The sequence below is a fragment of the Ambystoma mexicanum genome, chromosome 7q (genome assembly GCF_040938575.1).
Source record: "Ambystoma mexicanum isolate Mex_15411 chromosome 7q, UKY_AmexF1_1, whole genome shotgun sequence".
Taxonomy (NCBI): domain Eukaryota; kingdom Metazoa; phylum Chordata; class Amphibia; order Caudata; family Ambystomatidae; genus Ambystoma; species Ambystoma mexicanum.
Window position 1 is genome coordinate 1,128,009,425 of NC_090941.1, and position 20,329 is coordinate 1,128,029,753.

Genomic DNA, 20,329 nt, shown 5'->3' on the forward strand with positions numbered 1-20,329 from the left:
AATCACGACATCACCCAAAATGTCCTAGCTCCTACACATACAAAAGGCCGCACGCTAGACTGGATAGCCAACCACAACTGCAACATCACCATCTCCAGTATCCTACCTCAAATATGGACTGACCACCATCTTATATGCTTCACAGCCAACATCGAACCTCCCAAACCCAATAAGAATAAAATAGCACCCCCCATGCCAACAAGAAGTAAAAAAGAAATCACAGCTGAAAAACTACTTCCACTTCTCCTACCAACTCTCATAGCCAGTCCTAATGACTCCAACCCTAGTGAGTTAGTTGAATCATTTAACAACGCCATGACCAAAGCTCTAGACTTGATTGCCCCTACCAAACTTCATAAAAGTAAACGTGAAACTCACCTCAACTCTTGGTTCACCCCCCATCTCAAAGAAATGCGTATCCAAAAACGCAAACTCCAAGCTATTTGGAGGCATACTCCCTCTGCCGACAATAAAACCACACTTGCCAATTTTGCCAAAAAATACAAAAAGGAAATTATTCAAACGAAAAAAGACTCATTCAATCATAGAATCAGTAAAGCCAATTCTAATTCCAAAGAGCTCTTCACTATTCTTCGTGAATTGGAAAACCCTATTGCCCCCACAGACAATGTCCCCAAGGACAAATCCTGGTGCACTAGCATCCAAAATGCTCTAGCAAATAAAATCACAACCCTTCAATCTAAAATTGCTGAGAAAAAAGCCTCCTTGCGCCCTCATGGTACTCACACCACCCCACTGAAGGAGTTACCCAGCATACCCCCCCAAAACAACGGTAAACCCTTCAGGTTCACCAATATCTCTATATTGGAAACTGAAAAGGTCATTCTGTCCCTTAAACCGTCAAATTGCCAAGGCGACAGCTGCCCTGCGCAAATCATTAAGGATGCAGCTAGAGATCTAGCACCCTTCATCTCGAAACTTATCAATGCCTCCTTCAACACGAGCACTGTACCTACCAACCTTAAAGGATCCTGGGTTCTCCCCCTTCTCAAAAAACAGACACTTGACCCAGCTATCCCCACTAACTACAGGCCTATTACTACGGTCCCATTCCTCCTTAAAATCATTGATAGAGTAGCTTACCTCCAAATCCAAAACCATTTGGAGACGCACCAACTGTTAGGTACACGGCAATCTGGCTTCAGACCACTACACGGTACCGAAACAGCCCTCATTGACCTCAAGACACAAATCGACGAGCTGAAGGATAAAGGTAATACAGCTATGCTCCTCCTCCTTGACCTGTCAGCGGCCTTTGACCTTGTGGATCACGCAGTATTATGCAACCATCTAGCGACTGCCGCTCACTTCTCAAGTGAAGCTATAGCATGGGTACAATCCTTCCTAGCCAACCGTTCGATGAGAGTGTTCTCCCCTGTAGCAGCAGCGGACCCAATCCAGATCACTTGTGGTGTCCCACAAGGCTCATGCGTCTCCCCGACTATGTACAATATCTTTACTAAGCCTCTCTTCGACAAACTTGACAAATTAGGGGTAACCTACACAAATTATGCGGACGATACGCAGATTCTCATACCTCTATCAGGCAACTTTTTCGAAGATACGGCTCTAGTAAACAAAATCTACCTCCTCATTCAGGCATGGATGGCCTCCCACGGCCTCTGCCTAAATGACGACAAAACTGAGATATTAATACTGGGTTCCGACTCTAACCTAAAAAAACTGAGCCCCAACTATCGTAATTTCAACATAGATGGCAACACAATCAAGGTGGCCACCGAGGTAAAAACCCTGAGCTTTTACCTCAATTCCACTCTATCCCTCAAAAAACAAGTTAACACCCTGGCATCCTCTACAGCGTACACCTGCAAATTAATCAGGACCTGTAGACCTTACCTCTCTAAAACCAACTGCATCATGCTTGCCAATGCATTAGTCATGTCCAAACTGGACTATTGCAATGCCCTCTATGCAGGTGCCAACAAATCCATCATAAATAAAATGCAAATCCTTCAAAACAACGCTCTTAGAGCAGCCCTTGACATACCCCGCAAAGCACATATCTCAAACGTTAGGAAAGACCACCACTGGCTCAAAATCAGCGACAGAGTCCTGCTCAAGACACTATCGCTTACCCATAAAGGGCTCAACAACACTGCTCCCCCTTACATCTCAGCCAGACTGACTAGAAAATCATCCAGGCACCATACTAGGGCTACTAACCACTACCTGCTCGAAACCCCTGGATTCAGACGTTCCAAAGCGGGCGGAGCAAGCTTCCCTGTCAAAGCTGCCCAGGCCTGGAACGCACTGCCCATTGCACTGAGAGCCAACTTACCCTACTCCAATTTTAGATGCAAGGTAAAAAACTGGCTCTGGACAAATGACAACTAACTCTCGTGGCACCCAATGACCATGATACCGTTGTCCAAATCGATTCTGTTCTCACACCTACACCTGTACACTCCCTCAAAACTACAATATGCTAGTTTTTTTTCCTTCCACACGGCGTGTATTGATATGTTCTTACTGTACTGTTATGTTGTTTCTCGCCTATACTCTGTATGTAACCCAAGCTTAAGTAACCTTGTACCTGCTGCGCCCGGCTACCCCTGGGTTTTGTGCGCATTATCAAATAAACAATACAATAAAAATACACTGGGCCTCATCACAAGTTGGGCGGTTTCCCAGTTGGGATACCGCCCAACTTTATTAGCGTTAGTGGCCACCCACCCGGTGGTATTACCACCGGATCATTGGTTGGGCACTAACTATTTGTCCCCATTGCGCAATTACCGCACGGTAATACCGCTGGCAGTAATTGTGACGAAAATTGGCTTTTTCCAGTGTGTTAACGCTCAGCTCTGAGCTGGGGGTAAACACGTCAGACTCGAGATAGGGTGGACTCTTAAATGCAGCGGTAACACTGCTACCGCTGCATTTAAGAGCTACCGCCCAACTCGTGATGAGGCCCACTGTCTTTTCTATTTGATTAATATCAATAATTCCCTTACTGAACCACTTGGCAGACCCATTATAGTCACCGCCGGGGGCATCTTAATGGAGCCGGTAGCGCAATATTTAGACTCTGTTCTTCTGCCTTGGATACAGTAGACGCAAAACATATATGAAAAACACGGGTCAATATTTGAATTCTGTACAATCAGTCAAAATTGACATAACAATGGATTGGCTAATTACATGTGATGTCATGGGGATCATCACTTCTATCTCTCATCCTGAGGGACTGGCAGCCCTTGAATGGTACATTTTGCAATCTAATAATGTTAGTGCACACAAAATGTTCCTTATTCGCCTAAAGAAGGAAGTCTTGGGCAACCATTTGTTTAGGTTTATAAATGAGTCCCTTCACCTATCAGGGATAGCAATGGGGCTGGCTCTACATGCATGGGTTTGAGACGACTTTCATGCGCTTTAACCCGAGATATACAATACATTGATGCTATCTTTCTAATTTGGGACGGGACAGAGGAGGAATTGAAGACCTTTCTTAGAGAGCTTGATGAGATACACACACATAATATTCATACTATGGAATGCAGTCGCACAACAGCACACTCTTTGGATGCGCAAACAGAATATGTTTCCCTGGAAAACTCACACAGTGGGACAACCCGTACCCTGGAATACAACTAGTGAAGTATGAAGTAGATAAGTCAACACAATCAATGACACCCGCTATGGGCATAATTCACACATATTGGAACCCAGCCAATAAATATAAGTGAAAAACATTATTGATTATAGATGTAATGGGAAAATATTATAATGATCCTACAATAAGTATGACACTAATAGCAGGAGATTTAAACATAAACCTCATCAGGAATGGTAATAAAATAGGATCAGACAAAGCGGAAAAATTGTTAAGATTAATGAAAGGTAGAAATATGGTAATGATATGATAGGTTATTTATAATGCGCTTAATACCCAGAGGGTTCTAAGCGCGAACCTGTGCTGCTTCATGTTTTGTTTTGCTTCCAAGGCAAGCACATTGCCTCTGAGCTATCCTCCCGAACAATGTTAAATCGAAGTGTAGACGGTGATGTACCTGAGAGGCCAACATGGAAAAATGCAAAGTCTGAATCGATAATAGATTATGCTTTCATATCTCAAGAACAAATTAAAGTAATAAGCAAATTTGAAGTGAACCATTCAAATCTAATCGATCACAATTTCCTATCGATAACATGTGACTTTGCTGCAAGTCAAGAAAAGCCTAGATGTAACCAACTGTTAGGAGTCAATCAAGGATTTAATAAGATAAAATGGACAGATACAAAATTAGATCACCTAATGGACAATATAAATTGAGAAGGCAAGGAGAATATGTCAATGAGATTCTCCAATTTAAAAAAAGAGTAAATGAAAATCGACAAGAAAGGGAAAGCACATTCAAAGCTTTCGATCCTATCATTAAAAGGAAAAAAAGGGAAAAAAAGAAGAGGAATAAGAAACATTGCTTCAAAACCACAAGCAGAATATAAGCGAGAGTGAAAGCTAAAATTATCATGAAATACAAAAATGTCATTAACCCTCATAAAAGTCAAAAAATGCAAGATGACAATGAAAAAATGCTTACAGTCCTGGTGACAAAATCAAGTGCCCAAATTTGCCAGTTAATAAAGGATGGGGTGGAAACTGACAGAATGCCACACACAGTAAATAGCATTGGAGATGAAGGGTGGGTGGACCATTTAACCAACCTGTTTCAATGTAGTAACGGAAACCCAGTCGTACGAGCGAGAAATTTTGCATATGAGAACAGTTTGAAAATAGACATAACAGGCATACAAAATGCTATACATAAATTGAGTACTTCAAGGGCCCCTTGCCCCGATGGAGTCTCCAATGCTACATTGAAAAAGCATCCTGAGAAATGGGCCCTGATATTGTTTTAGATCTTTGAAAAAATCAGGAGGACAGGAAAAATACCAACTTCATGGAAACAATCAATTATATTTCTGGTGTTTAAAAAAGGCGACAGGTTAAACCCTGCAAATTATAGGCCTTTGGCCCTATTAGATTCAGCATGTAAGATCTGTGCACAATTTGTGTTTGCTGCATTCAACAAATGGTTGGATATAAACAATTTAAAAGATCACAAACAAGCTGGGTTTATAGAGGGGGTGGGAACAACTCCAAATATATTAATTATGGAAGCACTGAAACATCAAGGGTTGAAAACAAAAATACCTATATACACAGCTTTTATCAATTACAAACAGGCATCGACTCGGTATCATGTACTAAATTGTGGGAAAAGCTTCAAGCAGAAGATTGCCCAAGATATCTAGTGAAAATAATAAAACAATTCTATACAGACACCACCATAAGAGTGAAATTAAAAAGAGACGCCCACCTTACCAGATCAATTCCAATGAACAATGGCCTGAGACAAGGATGTTCATTAGCATCCACCCTGCTCAATTTTTATATAAGTGATGTACCACAAGAAATGGATAAAGTGAGAGCATTTCCACCGAAAATAAATCAGATTGAGATAAAACACCTTCTGTATGCTGATGATGTAATCGTAATAGATCAGACACTGATAGGACTTTGTAGATCCATGAAAGCATTGGAGGAGCATGCTAAGAATAACAACTTAAAAATTAACCCTGAAAAATAAAATATAATGATAATGGGAGCTTCCAGAACATCAGCGAAGAAGCAAAATAAAACATCAAAATTTGATGGGGTTCAAATTAAGGTGGTAAACTCAAATACTTGGGTATAAACATGAACACAAGTAAAACCGACATACCATACAAAGAAGACCTTAAATATAAAATGAACATGATGACATCTCAAGCTAAAAATTATTTGCATGAAATACGGGAAATTCCCAGATGTCCCAGTCATTACATATTATAATAAAAAGGTTATCCCTACTATAATTTACGGAGCAGCAAGTAAGAGTTGTAAAGATCAACCTAAATGGATTGTTATAGAGGGTAAATTCTGGAGAAAAATATTGCAGCTTCCAAAAAGTTTTCCTATGCCGATGATTCAGCGAGAATTAGGATTACCATCATTGGAAGCTATTGTGGACTGGAAGAAGTTAATGTTGTAAGGTAAGTGTCAAAACAAGGATACGTATAAGACCACAGTAGTAAATATTGTAGTGCAAGCCTTTAAAGAAGAGGGGAACAACATGTTAGACATGTGGGAAACAAATTGTAAAGAAATAATGAAAAAGGCTGACATTAGTAATGATCTCCTAGAGTGTCATCTGAATAACGCAAAACGGAAGATATTGGATACAGACTGGATAAAAACATTAAGAGAGTGTGATGGCTGTCAGATATTAAAAATTGGATATTTTGAAGTAAAAAAAAGGAATGAAATACAAAACTATTGTCGCAAGCACCCTGATATATACTATAAAATAAAGGTAATGAGGTTTAGATTTGACGTATGGCCAATAAAAGCTAGGTTTGCTGTATGGAACAAAAGATTTTGCACTAAAGATATAGAGGCACTTCAGCATGTATTTGAATTGTTGGGAAGTAAGAGAAAGGAATATTTCCAAAAATATTTTAAGGACTATAGATCACTAGACAAAAACATCATGCGGATTAGATGCAAAAAGCACAACGCATTTCCCTTAACTTGGCAGTCATAAGATACCTAGAAAAATAAATCTAATATTTTTTTTTAATGTATAATATGTTTCAAACAACTCTTTATGTTATGGAGACGAATAGCAACAATAGTTACATGCACAAAGTCTTCCATACAATCAATTTGTATGTGTCAGGCGTATTATATAACCAAAATGTTTTGTTGAAGACAAAGTTCAGAAGAAGAGGATATTCTAACCAATCGATACCAACTTCTTCAGAGATAAATTCTAATATCAGTTAGCAGTCTTTGTTGAGTAGTAACATTTTCCAAAAAGATCCGAATTTGGTTTTTATCAATACTTTTTCCAAACAAGGTTTTAAAATAAAAAGATTGTGTCAAAATATTAGACAATCGTACGGCTGGATAGTGTTACTAATCATTTGTTTGCTAATCCTCCTGGTTTTGCATATCAAAAGAGGAATGTAATTCATACAAAGTTAGTGAAGTTGACCAAAAAAGTACAACAAGATCAACTGTTAAGAAAGTAATGTACCCATGTTTAAACTTCCAACATTGTAATAACGTGTTGAAAGGCAACAAAATACAACATCCACACACTGGAAAAACACATTTCTTAAAGATTATGGAAGGTGTAATTTCTCTTGCATACTATATGCCACTTAATGCCCTTGTGGTCTCTGTTATGTCAGACATACCACGTGAAATGCTAAATCTCGGTGGACAGAACATAAATCAAATGTGAGAACTGTCAATTTGAAATCTGCCATGGCATCTCATTTTTCCGAAAGAGGGCACACTGTATCCCATATGCTTTTTTCATATTACAGATTTCTAAAATTCCAAGACAAGGTGGTAATCTCAAGAATTGTTAGATCAACAAGAGATATATTTGATTCATAGACTTTCAGCTTTAACTCTCAGGGTTCTCAAAATTGAATGGGATCTAGGTTGTTTTTTGTAATTGTCAATAATGTTTACAATGAATGTACTGTTTCATTTTGGCGATGTTGTCCAGTATTAGATGTGTTGTTTTAATTCATTATTTCTTTGTAGATTTCTCTGAATAATGTAGTTAAAATTCAATTTAAATGTGTTCATCTTCCTATTTGCAACAACTTTTTTATATTTCTCATATATTCTTTGCATATGTAACTTAATTAGCTTCTTATATGTTGTGAATATAACTTTATTTATAAGATATGTACTTATTTTAATCAATGAGTGGAGTTCTACTAACATGGTGGTTGTGCTGAGTCTTTTTAGTGAACAGGAGGAAGCAGTCAGAGGCTGGTGCCTGGAACTACAGGAAATAGTCTAGGCCCATTCATGGGCAAACAGGCTTTACCACAGTTTGCACTAAAATATCATTTATGGAGACGTCTTTGCCATTTAAGCCGGTTATTCACAGGGTTCTGGGAATATGATAGTGAATGATGAGGGTGTGCTGTAAGAGTTAAACAAATTGGTTTTTGGTTGCTTGATTCATTGAATTTCATGCACATAAGTGCTTGGTTTTAGTTGACACATACGTTTTTTGTTTTTGAATTTTAGACACCGACATAAGGAGACAGTTTATATGTCTACACTAATGTTATCTGCAGACACAGTATTAGAAGTTAGGTAAGGGATATGTTAAATGTTGTACATGAGCATATATATTGTTAATGATGCAGTTTGGTTTTGGCAACTTAAACTGGGCACTGCAATTGTGTTCTTTGTTCTCTAAGGAGAAGCTGCTATTATTTGTCTTTATGATTACACAGTATTCACTAAGATGTTTAAGATGTCTACATGATAGACGTTCAGTTTCTAAAGGTGGAGGTCAGTATGATTTTAAAGGACCCATTAAATTAGATAGATGTCCGTTATTGACTTATTCTAGTGGAAGCTAGAACCCCTAACTCCTGAAGAAGAGTTTGTAAACACGAAATAAGTAAAGTGAATGTATCATTACCAATAAAGGACATCTAACACAGACAAATAACATCACCTGTTCAATTGAATAGAGTATTTCTGTAATTGGTGATATGTAAATGTGTTTATCTAACACAAGGAAATTGATTCTTGTTTTTTTTCTATACGTATGAAATGTGTACAACACAGATTGTGACATGGAAGTTTGTATTTCCCAATAAAGGATCTCTTTTTTTTATTTTTTTATTTTTATACTTGATTAACCCTCAAGGTTTTTACAAGAATTTTCACTTTAACTTTCTGTCCTTTAGTCTACTTTTCTTTGTCTGCCGTTGTCAAAATCAAGTCCATTATTTTTTGCTGTGGCCGTCACCCACGCTGTCTTTCGCTCTCCAATTAATCTTGATCTATTTGGTTTACTTTAGAATGAATTGCCTTACAGATACTCTTTGGATTTGGAGTTATTAAACTATATATTCTTAATACATCACTGATCATTACTGTGTTCATAAAAGATTGATTCCATATGCGGTACTGATTACACTGATTACACTAAACGTATTAGTGCAACAGTTAGTGCAACAGTTCTTTAGATGTATTCAATTGGGTCTTCGAGGGAGGCTGATTGATACGAGCACCAATAGTTTGTTATGAAATATTGATTATACAGTGATTTATTTTAGTGGAACTGTTTACTGTGCAACCAACAAACCATGCACTGCTGCACTCCACTGGTTGGTGTCATGGCAAATTCTAGTTGGCTGCGGCCTGATGCATCACGCAGTGTCCTTACATGTAACACCTGTCAAAATTCAGTCTTCGGCCTAAAAATGAATCATGCAGGTGAGAGTGGAACAAAGACTAACTATATATATTTATGGCCCGCCATGATGGAAGAACAAGGAATGGAGACCTAGTTCTAGATCTGTTGGGATTCCTGAATTGTGTCCGGGTTCCATGGCAGAATTCACATCAGAGTACAATCCCTGGTTGATGCACTGAACAGTTTGAATAAGGTTGACCCCATGATTGTGTGACCCACATATGAAAGAAGCACTGTGATTTCGAGATGACTTGACACTCAGTTACAATGTTTCTCAATAAACAGGATATACAATAAGACTTTCTCTGTCAACAGAATCTGAACCTGGGGACAAGTCCCGCAACAGAAGAAGGCAAAACACCAATATGACTCAGGAGGATGGTCTGCTTGCTTGAACCCTTCCAAGACTCTTTTCTGAGGTCAGTATCTCCTAATATGTGCAACCAGCGGCCTTTCAGAAACCTGGCTGAGCCAGGAATAGTACTCTGTTTCCTTGACCTGAAGAGACCAGTCAAATCAAAGACACTCCATATCCTCTGTCCTGAAATGGCTGGCTCAGACCACGAAGGAGATTCTGATATCGGACGGCATGGACATTGGAACATTAAGGGTGACTGCTGTCAGCAGCATCTTTGATCTCTGTCTCTGGCAAACATTATTGGAGGACCTTCCAAGGTCATCTTTTCCCCATAGAGAGTAGTTTCCATTCTGAGAGGAATCACTGTACCTAAACAACCAATCAGAAACACAGGGGGCCACTTAAACCACCAATGGGACTGCTGTAGAAGAGCACTTCTAAGAGTTTTGCAAATGAAACGTGCCACAATGGTCACAATTATCTTTGAGTGCCTGAATGCAATGAAGAGATCTGAGGAACACCTGACTGAAAGGTTCTGGGGTGAAGTGATGCGCTAATTACAAGAAGAGTCATGCTATGTGTTGTATTATAGCACTGGCCATCATTGGCAAACAGGACCACCTGCTATACTGGAGCATATTGTAGCATACAACATATATGTGAACACTGCATTGTCTACAATGAGAGCTCTGTTCAAAGGAGAAGACTGAACCAGATGTGCAACTCTCTAACATTGTGCTATCAGCTGAACGGCTCACTAGCTGCATTGAAGTGTAAAATAACTGATATCATAGTGCTGCCACTACTTGTGTTTTGTTTTGAGAAGCTTGGGCTTCCAGAATAAAGGGGCCACCAGTTGAGCCATCAGTAAATGTAGAAACTAGGTACCTTTCCAAAGAATTGCTAATTTGTGAACACTGCAAGAATATAGAGCATGGTGGAACGCTGTGCAGATAAGGCAATGTTTCTTTTAGACTCTCTTCTGAGTAAAGTCTGAATAGGGGAATTGTGGTTTGCTTTGAATTGCTTTTCCGGGGCCCCTGGTCTGCTGCTTAAAATTGTTGAACCGCTACCATAACATGTATGTGTGTTATTCATATGGAATTGCGTACGTTCTTTTGCAGATGTTGATCATACTTACCTAAGTACAAGCAAAGCATGATGTTGTATTGAGTTCCAGCAGGAGTTGTGCCTTGGCTCCTTGACCACAGCTAACCAGTTCATCTATGTTAACCTTGAGTTTTGTATAAAATGCATCACTTTACATCCTTGATATCCAAATGGGAACTCCACAAACCCTCTCTTGATTGATATTCCATATTTTCACTTTCTCTATTATTCAGGTTCCATCTTTTCCTCTCTCTCTCTCTTTCTCTCGCTCTCTCTCTCTCTCTCTCTCTCTTTTTCTCTCTTTACACCTCTCTGTCTATCTCTCACTATATCTCTCAATTCTCTAGCATATTAATGACCTCTACCTGCATGGATTTGTCACACTATAGTACTGTGCTTTTTGCATCTCCCTCCTACCTCCCTCACATGTTCTCTCTCTGACTTTCAATCTTTTGTTCACCCATTATTTAACTGAGTCTCCCTCTTTTTGTATGAAGAGTTTGCATTTTGACACAGAAAAGTAAACCAGAAATATTGTAGATTATATTAATTCTTTATTAGGAAAGTGTTTGTTTACTTAATATATATTTCCTATTGTTTTTTTCAGTCTGCACCATTATGATATAACATTTGGGAATAAATATGCAGCCAAGCATTCCAGCTCCAGAGCACAGAATGGCAAACACTTCCACTGCTACCGTGTACTTCCCCTGTGTGCTCAGGTAGGCTGGGATGAAGGAGATCCACACACTGACAAACACCAGCATACTGAAGGTGATCAGCTTGGCCTCGTTGAAGCCCTGAGGGAGATTCCTGGAGAGAAAGGCCACGATGAAGCTGACGGTGGCGAGGAGGCCCATGTATCCCATCATGCAGTAGAAGAAGATGGCGTCTCCTTCGTTACAATCAGATATTATCCTCTCAATATGCGGCATTGTGATGAGTTGAGGAAATGGAGGAGACTTCACTATCCACGCAGCACAAATGGATATTTGCACCCCAGTGCAGATGGAAACTATACAAAATGGTGTCTTCAGTCCAAGCCACATCCTTGCAGGGCTGTTTGGATGTGTTGCCTTAAAGGCAAGAACAACAAGAACAGATTTCGCCAGGACAGTGGAGACGCTCAAAGTAAAAACAATGCCAAAGACAGTCTGTTGGAGCATGCAGGTGAGCATCCCAGGCCGGCCAATGAAAATGAAGCAGCAGAGGAAGCAGAGCATGAGTGTGACCAGAAGAAGGTAACTGAGCCCACGGTTGTTGGCTTTCACAATGGGAGTGTCTCTATAGATGAAGAAGACACACAGGACAGACGTAGTGAGAAAGGTCATGAACGTGGCAGAGATGGTGAGTGTGAAGCCCAGAGGGTCATCATGTGTCAGGAATTCAATCACTCTTTGTACGCAGCGATCATGTCTTTCATTCGGCCACTGGTGGCCTGGACATGTTAAGCATATGTCTGAAAAACAGAAAGAAAACATCTTGGTAGGTTAAAGTATATGTTTACTTCATAATGCAGTGGGTACACATGCATTTTCCACATGGATGCATCCCCCAATTCACATTGTTCAAAGTATACATTTTTTAAACGTCCATGCCATCTTCCAGATGTCCTTTAATATGTAACTAAATTCCAATTTAGTTTCATGGAATTAATCATATTTTTTCAAACTGTTTTGCTTTGCTTAAATATACATTATTTGTTTGTGTTGCGCTTAGTTATCTCCACCTCATCACCCTCATGCTCTCCTAAAAAGCAAAGGAGTGGCTCAAACCTACCGGCTAACTATTGACCTTTTTCTCTCCTTTCTCACTACTTTAAAGAGCTTGAAACGGTTGTGTTCAACCGTTTTACCAATTCCATCGACATCCACAACCTTCGAGACCCCCTACAAAAAAGGCTTATGTTACTGTCCATCCACAGAAACTTAATTGCCTCTGCTAAGCACTCCAACCTATCCTCTATCCTAATTCTCCTTGATCTGTCTGCTGCCTTTAACACTGTCAATCACTCTGATCTCCTTAATACTCTCTTTCTTCTTGGGATTCACAATCAAGTTCTTGTCTGGATTGAATCCGTCCTGGCACCTTGCCAATTGTCTGTCTCCTGGAGCAACAATACCTCTCAACTCACACTTCTAACCGTTGATGTTTCACAATGCTCTGTCTTGAGTCCTCCCGTCTTTACACTCTACACCACTGCTCTTGGGGCACTAATTTCCTCTTTGAGGTCTTGCACCAAATCTTCATGGATGATACCCAAATCTTCTTCTCTTTTCCTGAACTCTCCTCTCATCAGTCTTTGACAATTCCCAACAGTCTATCTACCATTAAATATTAGATGGCTTTGCACTCTCTGATGTTAAACTCTACCAAGACTCTACCAAGACAAAGGTGCTCTTCGTCTCTGCCAAATACTCTCCCTCACCACTTCCCCTCTCTTAACAGTTCTCAGCTCGAAACCTCGGCATCATCTATGACCCTTCTTATATCTTCTGCACTTTCATCTCCAAAACTGCAATGGCAGCTTGCCTCAAGTTCCTCAATATTATGAAAATCAGGAACATTTTTTCCTTTCAACATCGCCAAGCATCTGTTAACCACCCTTGTCTTCTAAATGGAACTACTGCACCAGCATCCCACCAGCATCCTCTTTGGTCTCTCAAACTATGCTGTCTGTCCTCTTGACAAGATCAATATTTTGCTACCAGGACTCTCTTTGAACTCCCTCACTTCACACCTACGTCCTCGACCATCAGCAGGCTGGATGGCTGGTGATGCAAAACAGGGCCAAAAACTGGTTTACAAATCTATCCAGGCTAAGGTACCACTGCATCCATGCTCCTCCATCCAACTCTGCAAGCCTTCTCGTAATCTCTGCTCTGCCTCCTCGACTACCCTTGTGGCACCTCTCTGTCCTTGTGCTTCCTCTTGCTACCACTCTTTCTCTCTTCTTGCTCCACTTGCATGGAATTCTCTTCCTCCACATATCCGAGAAATAATCCACTCAGATGAGTTCAAAACCAAACTAAAAGCCTTCCTCCTTACCTCTAACGTACCTCTCATCTGCCTATTAGCTCAAATTCTTTCCTCGCCTCTAACCTATCTCTGTCCCTCACTTTCTCTGCCTTCACTCTAGAACTTCATCGATCATGGTCACATCCTTAACACAGCTGTCCGTGCCACCTACCTGCACTTAAAAAGATCTCTATAGTTGGTTGTCCTTAATCGACGTATGTCCACCCATGTATTGTCCCCAGTGACTGTTCTATTTAATCCCCTCCACAATCTGGTCAGAATGTCACTCAAAATCATTACATTGTAAGAAGCTCACGGCTTCCTATCAAATATGATTTCTTTCTTGTACGTTCTTTTGTGATCAAAAGAGCATTGTTCATTCTTGTATAAAAAGATAAATAAGTCAATACATATGTGTTTTATTCCAAATGCTGTGAGCTATATTGCAGCTCAGTCTGCGCCCGGTACATAAAACAGTCATCTGGCTTTTCATATTTAAAAGCACATTGACCATTCTTAATGTGTTTTCAATATTGCAATGATAGTTCATCATAAGTGGCATTATCTTTTGTAATGACACTGACTTTAAGGTATAATTGTGAGGTCCCAGCTTACTTGTCATGCAGAGGTTGATAGTGAAAGCCCCACTATTCCCAATAGAACTGTTAAACAAGAGTGAATAGTAACACTTCAAGATGGACACCTTTGAGGGAAAAGGGGATTGGGATAAAACAAAAAAACATTCAGACAGCTGATCTCATCTTATCTGCCTCTGCGCCTCCATGCTCTTTCTTCCTGCTCTTTTATTTTTTCCTCCCAGATATTCTGTGATCATCTATCTGGATCTACAATAAAATAATACCCATTAGCACCCGTGGTGGGGACACGGCCAATCAGGCCAAAACCAGCGACCCAGCCCACGTTTCATGGAACCCACAAGCTGCTCCCCCGCCTCAAAGTGCCATCTTCCCCCACACATGCCCGTTCCCTTTTTTTTTGTCAATTCCCAATCCCCATCCTCTGACCCAATATCTGATTGTCCACCATCGCAGCAGCTTTAGTTCAACTCAATTGTCTGGCCGCATGGTGATGGAAGAGGGTCTCCATGCGGAACCCCCTTCTCAAATGTTGGTGGCCATCTAGAACAAGTATTTTAATTCATCGAATGGGAGGTGCACGGCGTCTCCATCAATGAATTAAAATAAGTTTTTTATTAACGCCACAGATTACTGCTTCGGTAACCCGGGTGCTGATCATGTTAGCACACTGTTCCAAGTGCTGGAATGGAGGGTAACATCCTGGTGCCCTTGTTATAGGCCCTCACATAGCGCAGGCCTATAACTCAGGTTGCAGGCTGTTTCCCCCCTGTTCCAGGGGCACGGGGTGCTAATGCATCATTAGTTACTATTCTTATGCTTGGCAGTCACACGTCTCTCTCTCTCTCTCTCTCTAAAAACATTGCTACCTCATAGCCTCCTCGTAGAGCTGGAGGTCTGAATGTTGGATTGAGTTTAAACTGCTTCCCAACTGGAATGAATTATTTTCAAGTTACCGCTGCAGAGAGGCTCAATGGTCTCCTGAGAATACTCTGTCCAATTATTTACAACATGTCTTTAAGCACATGGTTAGAGTTCAAAGTCACTGGCTCCCATTATAAGTGAGCCGTTCCCGAAATACAGGTGCCGGTAACAATGTTACTGGCACCTTTTCCGGATCGGCTCACTTCGAGAATGACGGTCGGGTCTGTGAATCCCTACCGGCAGACTCGGAGTGAGCCATCCAGAAAAGGTGCCAGTAACATTGTTACTGGCACCTTATTTCTGTACTGGCTTACTCCTAATGAGGACCTTTGTCAATGAGATAGCCGAGGCTGTTCCTTTTAAAATTTAAAATGTCTGGCCTTGGTTAGAACATCTAAAATCCCTAAAATAGTGGTGCACCCTTCATCCGATTGAAGATCCACAATGAAATTCAAGGACATGGTATGCCAGGGATAAGGAGGGACTGTTAGCAGTACCAATAACCCTACTGGCTTCTTATTTTTTACTTGGCCCATGCACGGGACTTCACAAGTCTTGACGTAGTTCGATGTATCCTCTCGCATTCCTTCCCACCAGAATCTTCTCCTTACCAGTTCTGAGGTTTCTATAGCCACAATGTACTGCAAACGGGGAGTCCTGACACTTCCTTAAAATCTCCTCCCGTAGTTTGACAGTGGGTAAATATAACTTATCATCCAAAAAAGAAAGACCCTCCTTGATCCGGCGGCTAGGATCCTAACTTGCCCATTCTTCCAGTTCTTCACTGTTCATCAATTTGCGGATAAGTAGCCCCAATTTTTGGGAAAATGCATAAGTGAAGGCATGGAATATTTATCACATGGTCATGGCTGCTGTTTTCTAAGGTACAGGGTAGTAAAAAAAAAATGAGGTCACGTGGCATGTTATCTGGACAATTTTCATTTTTTTGAATGTATAGTTGATGATTGGATGTAGACTTATCCTATCATTATTTATGTCAAGTTTACACTGCATTTATTAGGCCTGGGAGGCATAGGGTGGGACGTGGGGAGAGGCAGTATTGATGATGGAGATGTGAAGTCTACACTGCATTTATTAGGCCAGGGAGGCATAGGGTGGGAGGTGGGGCAGGGCAGTATTGATGATGGAGATGTGAAGTCTACACTGCATTTATTAGGCCAGCGAGGCATAGGGTGGGAGGTGGGGCGGGGCAGTATTGATGATGGAGATGTGAAGTCTACACTGCATTTATTAGGCCAGCGAGGCATAGGGTGGGACGTGGGGCAGGGCAGTATTGATGATGGAGATGTGAAGTCTACACTGCATTTATTAGGCCAGCGAGGCATAGGGTGGGAGATGGGGCGGGGCAGTATTGATGATGGAGATGTGAAGTCTACACTGCATTTATTAGGCCAGCGAGGCATAGGGTGGGACGTGGGGCAGGGCAGTATTGATGATGGAGATGTGAAGTCTACACTGCATTTATTAGGCCAGGGAGGCATAGGGTGGGACGTGGGGCGGGGCAGTATTGATGATGGAGATGTGAAGTCTACACTGCATTTATTAGGTCAGCTAGGCATAGGGTGGAACGTGGGAGGGGCAGTATTGATGATGGAGATGTGAAGTCTACACTGCATTTATTAGGCCAGGGAGGCATAGGGTGGGACGTGGGGCGGGGCAGTATTGATGATGGAGATGTGAAGTCTACACTGCATTTATTAGGCCAGCGAGGCATAGGGTGGGAGGTGGGGCGGGGCAGTATTGATGATGGAGATGTGAAGTCTACACTGCATTTATTAGGCCAGGGAGGCATAGGGTGGGACGTGGGGCGGGGCAGTATTGATGATGGAGATGTGAAGTCTACACTGCATTTATTAGGCCAGCGAGGCATAGGGTGGGAGGTGGGGCGGGGCAGTATTGATGATGGAGATGTGAAGTCTACACTGCATTTATTAGGCCAGCGAGGCATAGGGTGGGACGTGGGGCAGGGCAGTATTGATGATGGAGATGTGAAGTCTACACTGCATTTATTAGGCCAGCGAGGCATAGGGTGGGATGTGGGGCAGGGCAGTATTGATGATGGAGATGTGAAGTCTACACTGCATTTATTAGGCCAGCGAGGCATAGGGTGGAACGTGGGGAGAGGCAGTATTGATGATAGAGATGTGAAGTCTACACTGCATTTATTAGGCCAGGGAGGCATAGGGTGGGCCATGGGAAGGGGCAGTATTGATGATGGAGATGTGAAGTCTACACTGCATTTATTAGGCCAGGGAGGCATAGGGTGGGACGTGGGGTGGGGCAGTATTGATGATGGAGATGTGAAGTCTACACTGCATTTATTAGGTCAGCTAGGCATAGGGTGGAACGTGGGAGGGGCAGTATTGATGATGGAGATGTGAAGTCTACACTGCATTTATTAGGCCAGCGAGGCATAGGGTGGAACGTGGGGAGAGGCAGTATTGATGATAGAGATGTGAAGTCTACACTGCATTTATTAGGCCAGGGAGGCATAGGGTGGGCCATGGGAAGGGGCAGTATTGATGATGGAGATCTGAAGTCTACACTGCATTTATTAGGCCAGGGAGGCATAGGGTGGGATGTGGGGCGGGGCAGTATTGATGATGGAGATGTGAAGTCTACACTGCATTTATTAGGTCAGCTAGGCATAGGGTGGAACGTGGGAGGGGCAATATTGATGATGGAGATGTGAAGTCTACACTGCATTTATTAGGCCAGGGAGGCATAGGGTGGGACGTGGGGCGGGGCAGTATTGATGATGGAGATGTGAAGTCTACACTGCATTTATTAGGCCAGCGAGGCATAGGGTGGGACGTGGGGAGGGGCAGTATTGATGATGGAGATGTGAAGTCTACACTGCATTTATTAGGCCAAGGAGGCATAGGGTGGGCCGTGGGAAGGGGCAGTATTGATGATGGAGATGTGAAGTCTACACTGCATTTATTAGGCCAGGGAGGCATAGGGTGGGACGTGGGGAGGGGCAGTATTGATGATGTAGATGTGAAGTCTACACTGCATTTATTAGGCCAGGGAGGCATAGGGTGGGCCATGGGAAGGGGCAGTATTGATGATGGAGATGTGAAGTCTACACTGCATTTATTAGGCCAGGGAGGCATAGGGTGGGACGTGGGGAGGGGCAGTATTGATGCTGTAGATGTGAAGTCTACACTGCATTTATTAGGCCAGGGAGGCATAGGGTGGGCCATGGGAAGGGGCAGTATTGATGATGGAGATGTGAAGTCTACACTGCATTTATTAGGCCAGGGAGGCATAGGGTGGGCCATGGGAAGGGGCAGTATTGATGATGGAGATGTGAAGTCTACACTGCAATTATTAGGCCAGGGAGGCATAGGGTGGGACGTGGGGCGGGGCAGTATTGATGATGGAGATGTGAAGTCTACACTGCATTTATTAGGCCAGCGAGGCATAGGGTGGGACGTGGGGCAGGGCAGTATTGATGATGGAGATGTGAAGTCTACACTGCATTTATTAGGCCAGGGAGGCATAGGGTGGGACGTGGGGCGGGGCAGTATTGATGATGGAGATGTGAAGTCTACACTGCATTTATTAGGCCAGGGAGGCATAGGGTGGGACGTGGGGCAGGGCAGTATTGATGATGGAGATGTGAAGTCTACACTGCATTTATTAGGCCAGCGAGGCATAGGGTGGGAGGTGGGGCGGGGCAGTATTGATGATGGAGATGTGAAGTCTACACTGCATTTATTAGGCCAGCGAGGCATAGGGTGGAACGTGGGGCAGGGCAGTATTGATGATGGAGATGTGAAGTCTACACTGCATTTATTAGGCCACCGAGGCATAGGGTGGGATGTGGGGCGGGGCAGTATTGATGATGGAGATGTGAAGTCTACACTGCATTTATTAGGCCAGCGAGGCATAGGGTGGAACGTGGGGAGAGGCAGTATTGATGATAGAGATGTGAAGTCTACACTGCATTTATTAGGCCAGGGAGGCATAGGGTGGGCCATGGGAAGGGGCAGTATTGATGATGGAGATGTGAAGTCTACACTGCATTTATTAGGCCAGGGAGGCATAGGGTGGGACGTGGGGCGGGGCAGTATTGATGATGGAGATGTGAAGTCTACACTGCATTTATTAGGTCAGCTAGGCATAGGGTGGAACGTGGGAGGGGCAGTATTGATGATGGAGATGTGAAGTCTACACTGCATTTATTAGGCCAGGGAGGCATAGGGTGGGACGTGGGGCGGGGCAGTATTGATGATGGAGATGTGAAGTCTACACTGCATTTATTAGGCCAGCGAGGCATAGGGTGGGACGTGGGGAGGGGCAGCATTGATGATGGAGATGTGAAGTCTACACTGCATTTATTAGGCCAAGGAGGCATAGGGTGGGCCGTGGGAAGGGGCAGTATTGATGATGGAGATGTGAAGTCTACACTGCATTTATTAGGCCAGGGAGGCATAGGGTGGGACGTGGGGAGGGGCAGTATTGATGATGTAGATGTGAAGTCTACACTGCATTTATTAGGCCAGGGAGGCATAGGGTGGGCCATGGGAAGGGGCAGTATTGATGGGGGAGATGTGAAGTCTACACTGCATTTATTAGGCCAGGGAGGCATAGGGTGGGCCATGGGAAGGGGCAGTATTGATGATGGAGATGTGAAGTCTACACTGCATTTATTAGGCCAGGGAGGCATAGGGTGGGCCATGGGAAGGGGCAGTATTGATGATGGAGATGTGAAGTCTACACTGCATTTATTAGGCCAGGGAGGCATAGGGTGGGACGTGGGGCGGGGCAGTATTGATGATGGAGATGTGAAGTCTACACTGCATTTATTAGGCCAGGGAGGCATAGGGTGGGACGTGGGGCGGGGCAGTATTGATGATGGAGATGTGAAGTATACACTGCATTTATTAGGCCACCATAACCCTTAATAAGGGTCCTCACAAGTGGGCTAGCTTCACCTGCTGGCTCCCTGAGAGTGAAGGTTT

General features: G+C 42.6%; 1 protein-coding gene across 1 annotated transcript; it reads right to left on the reverse strand.

Moving 5' to 3' along the window:
- Positions 1-11,357: 11,357 nt before the first annotated feature.
- Positions 11,358-12,131, reverse strand: LOC138528221 (vomeronasal type-2 receptor 26-like). The gene has a single exon (XM_069639678.1). The coding sequence runs from the start codon at positions 12,129-12,131 to the stop codon at positions 11,358-11,360; it is 774 nt and encodes a 257-aa protein (XP_069495779.1).
- Positions 12,132-20,329: the final 8,198 nt, after the last annotated feature.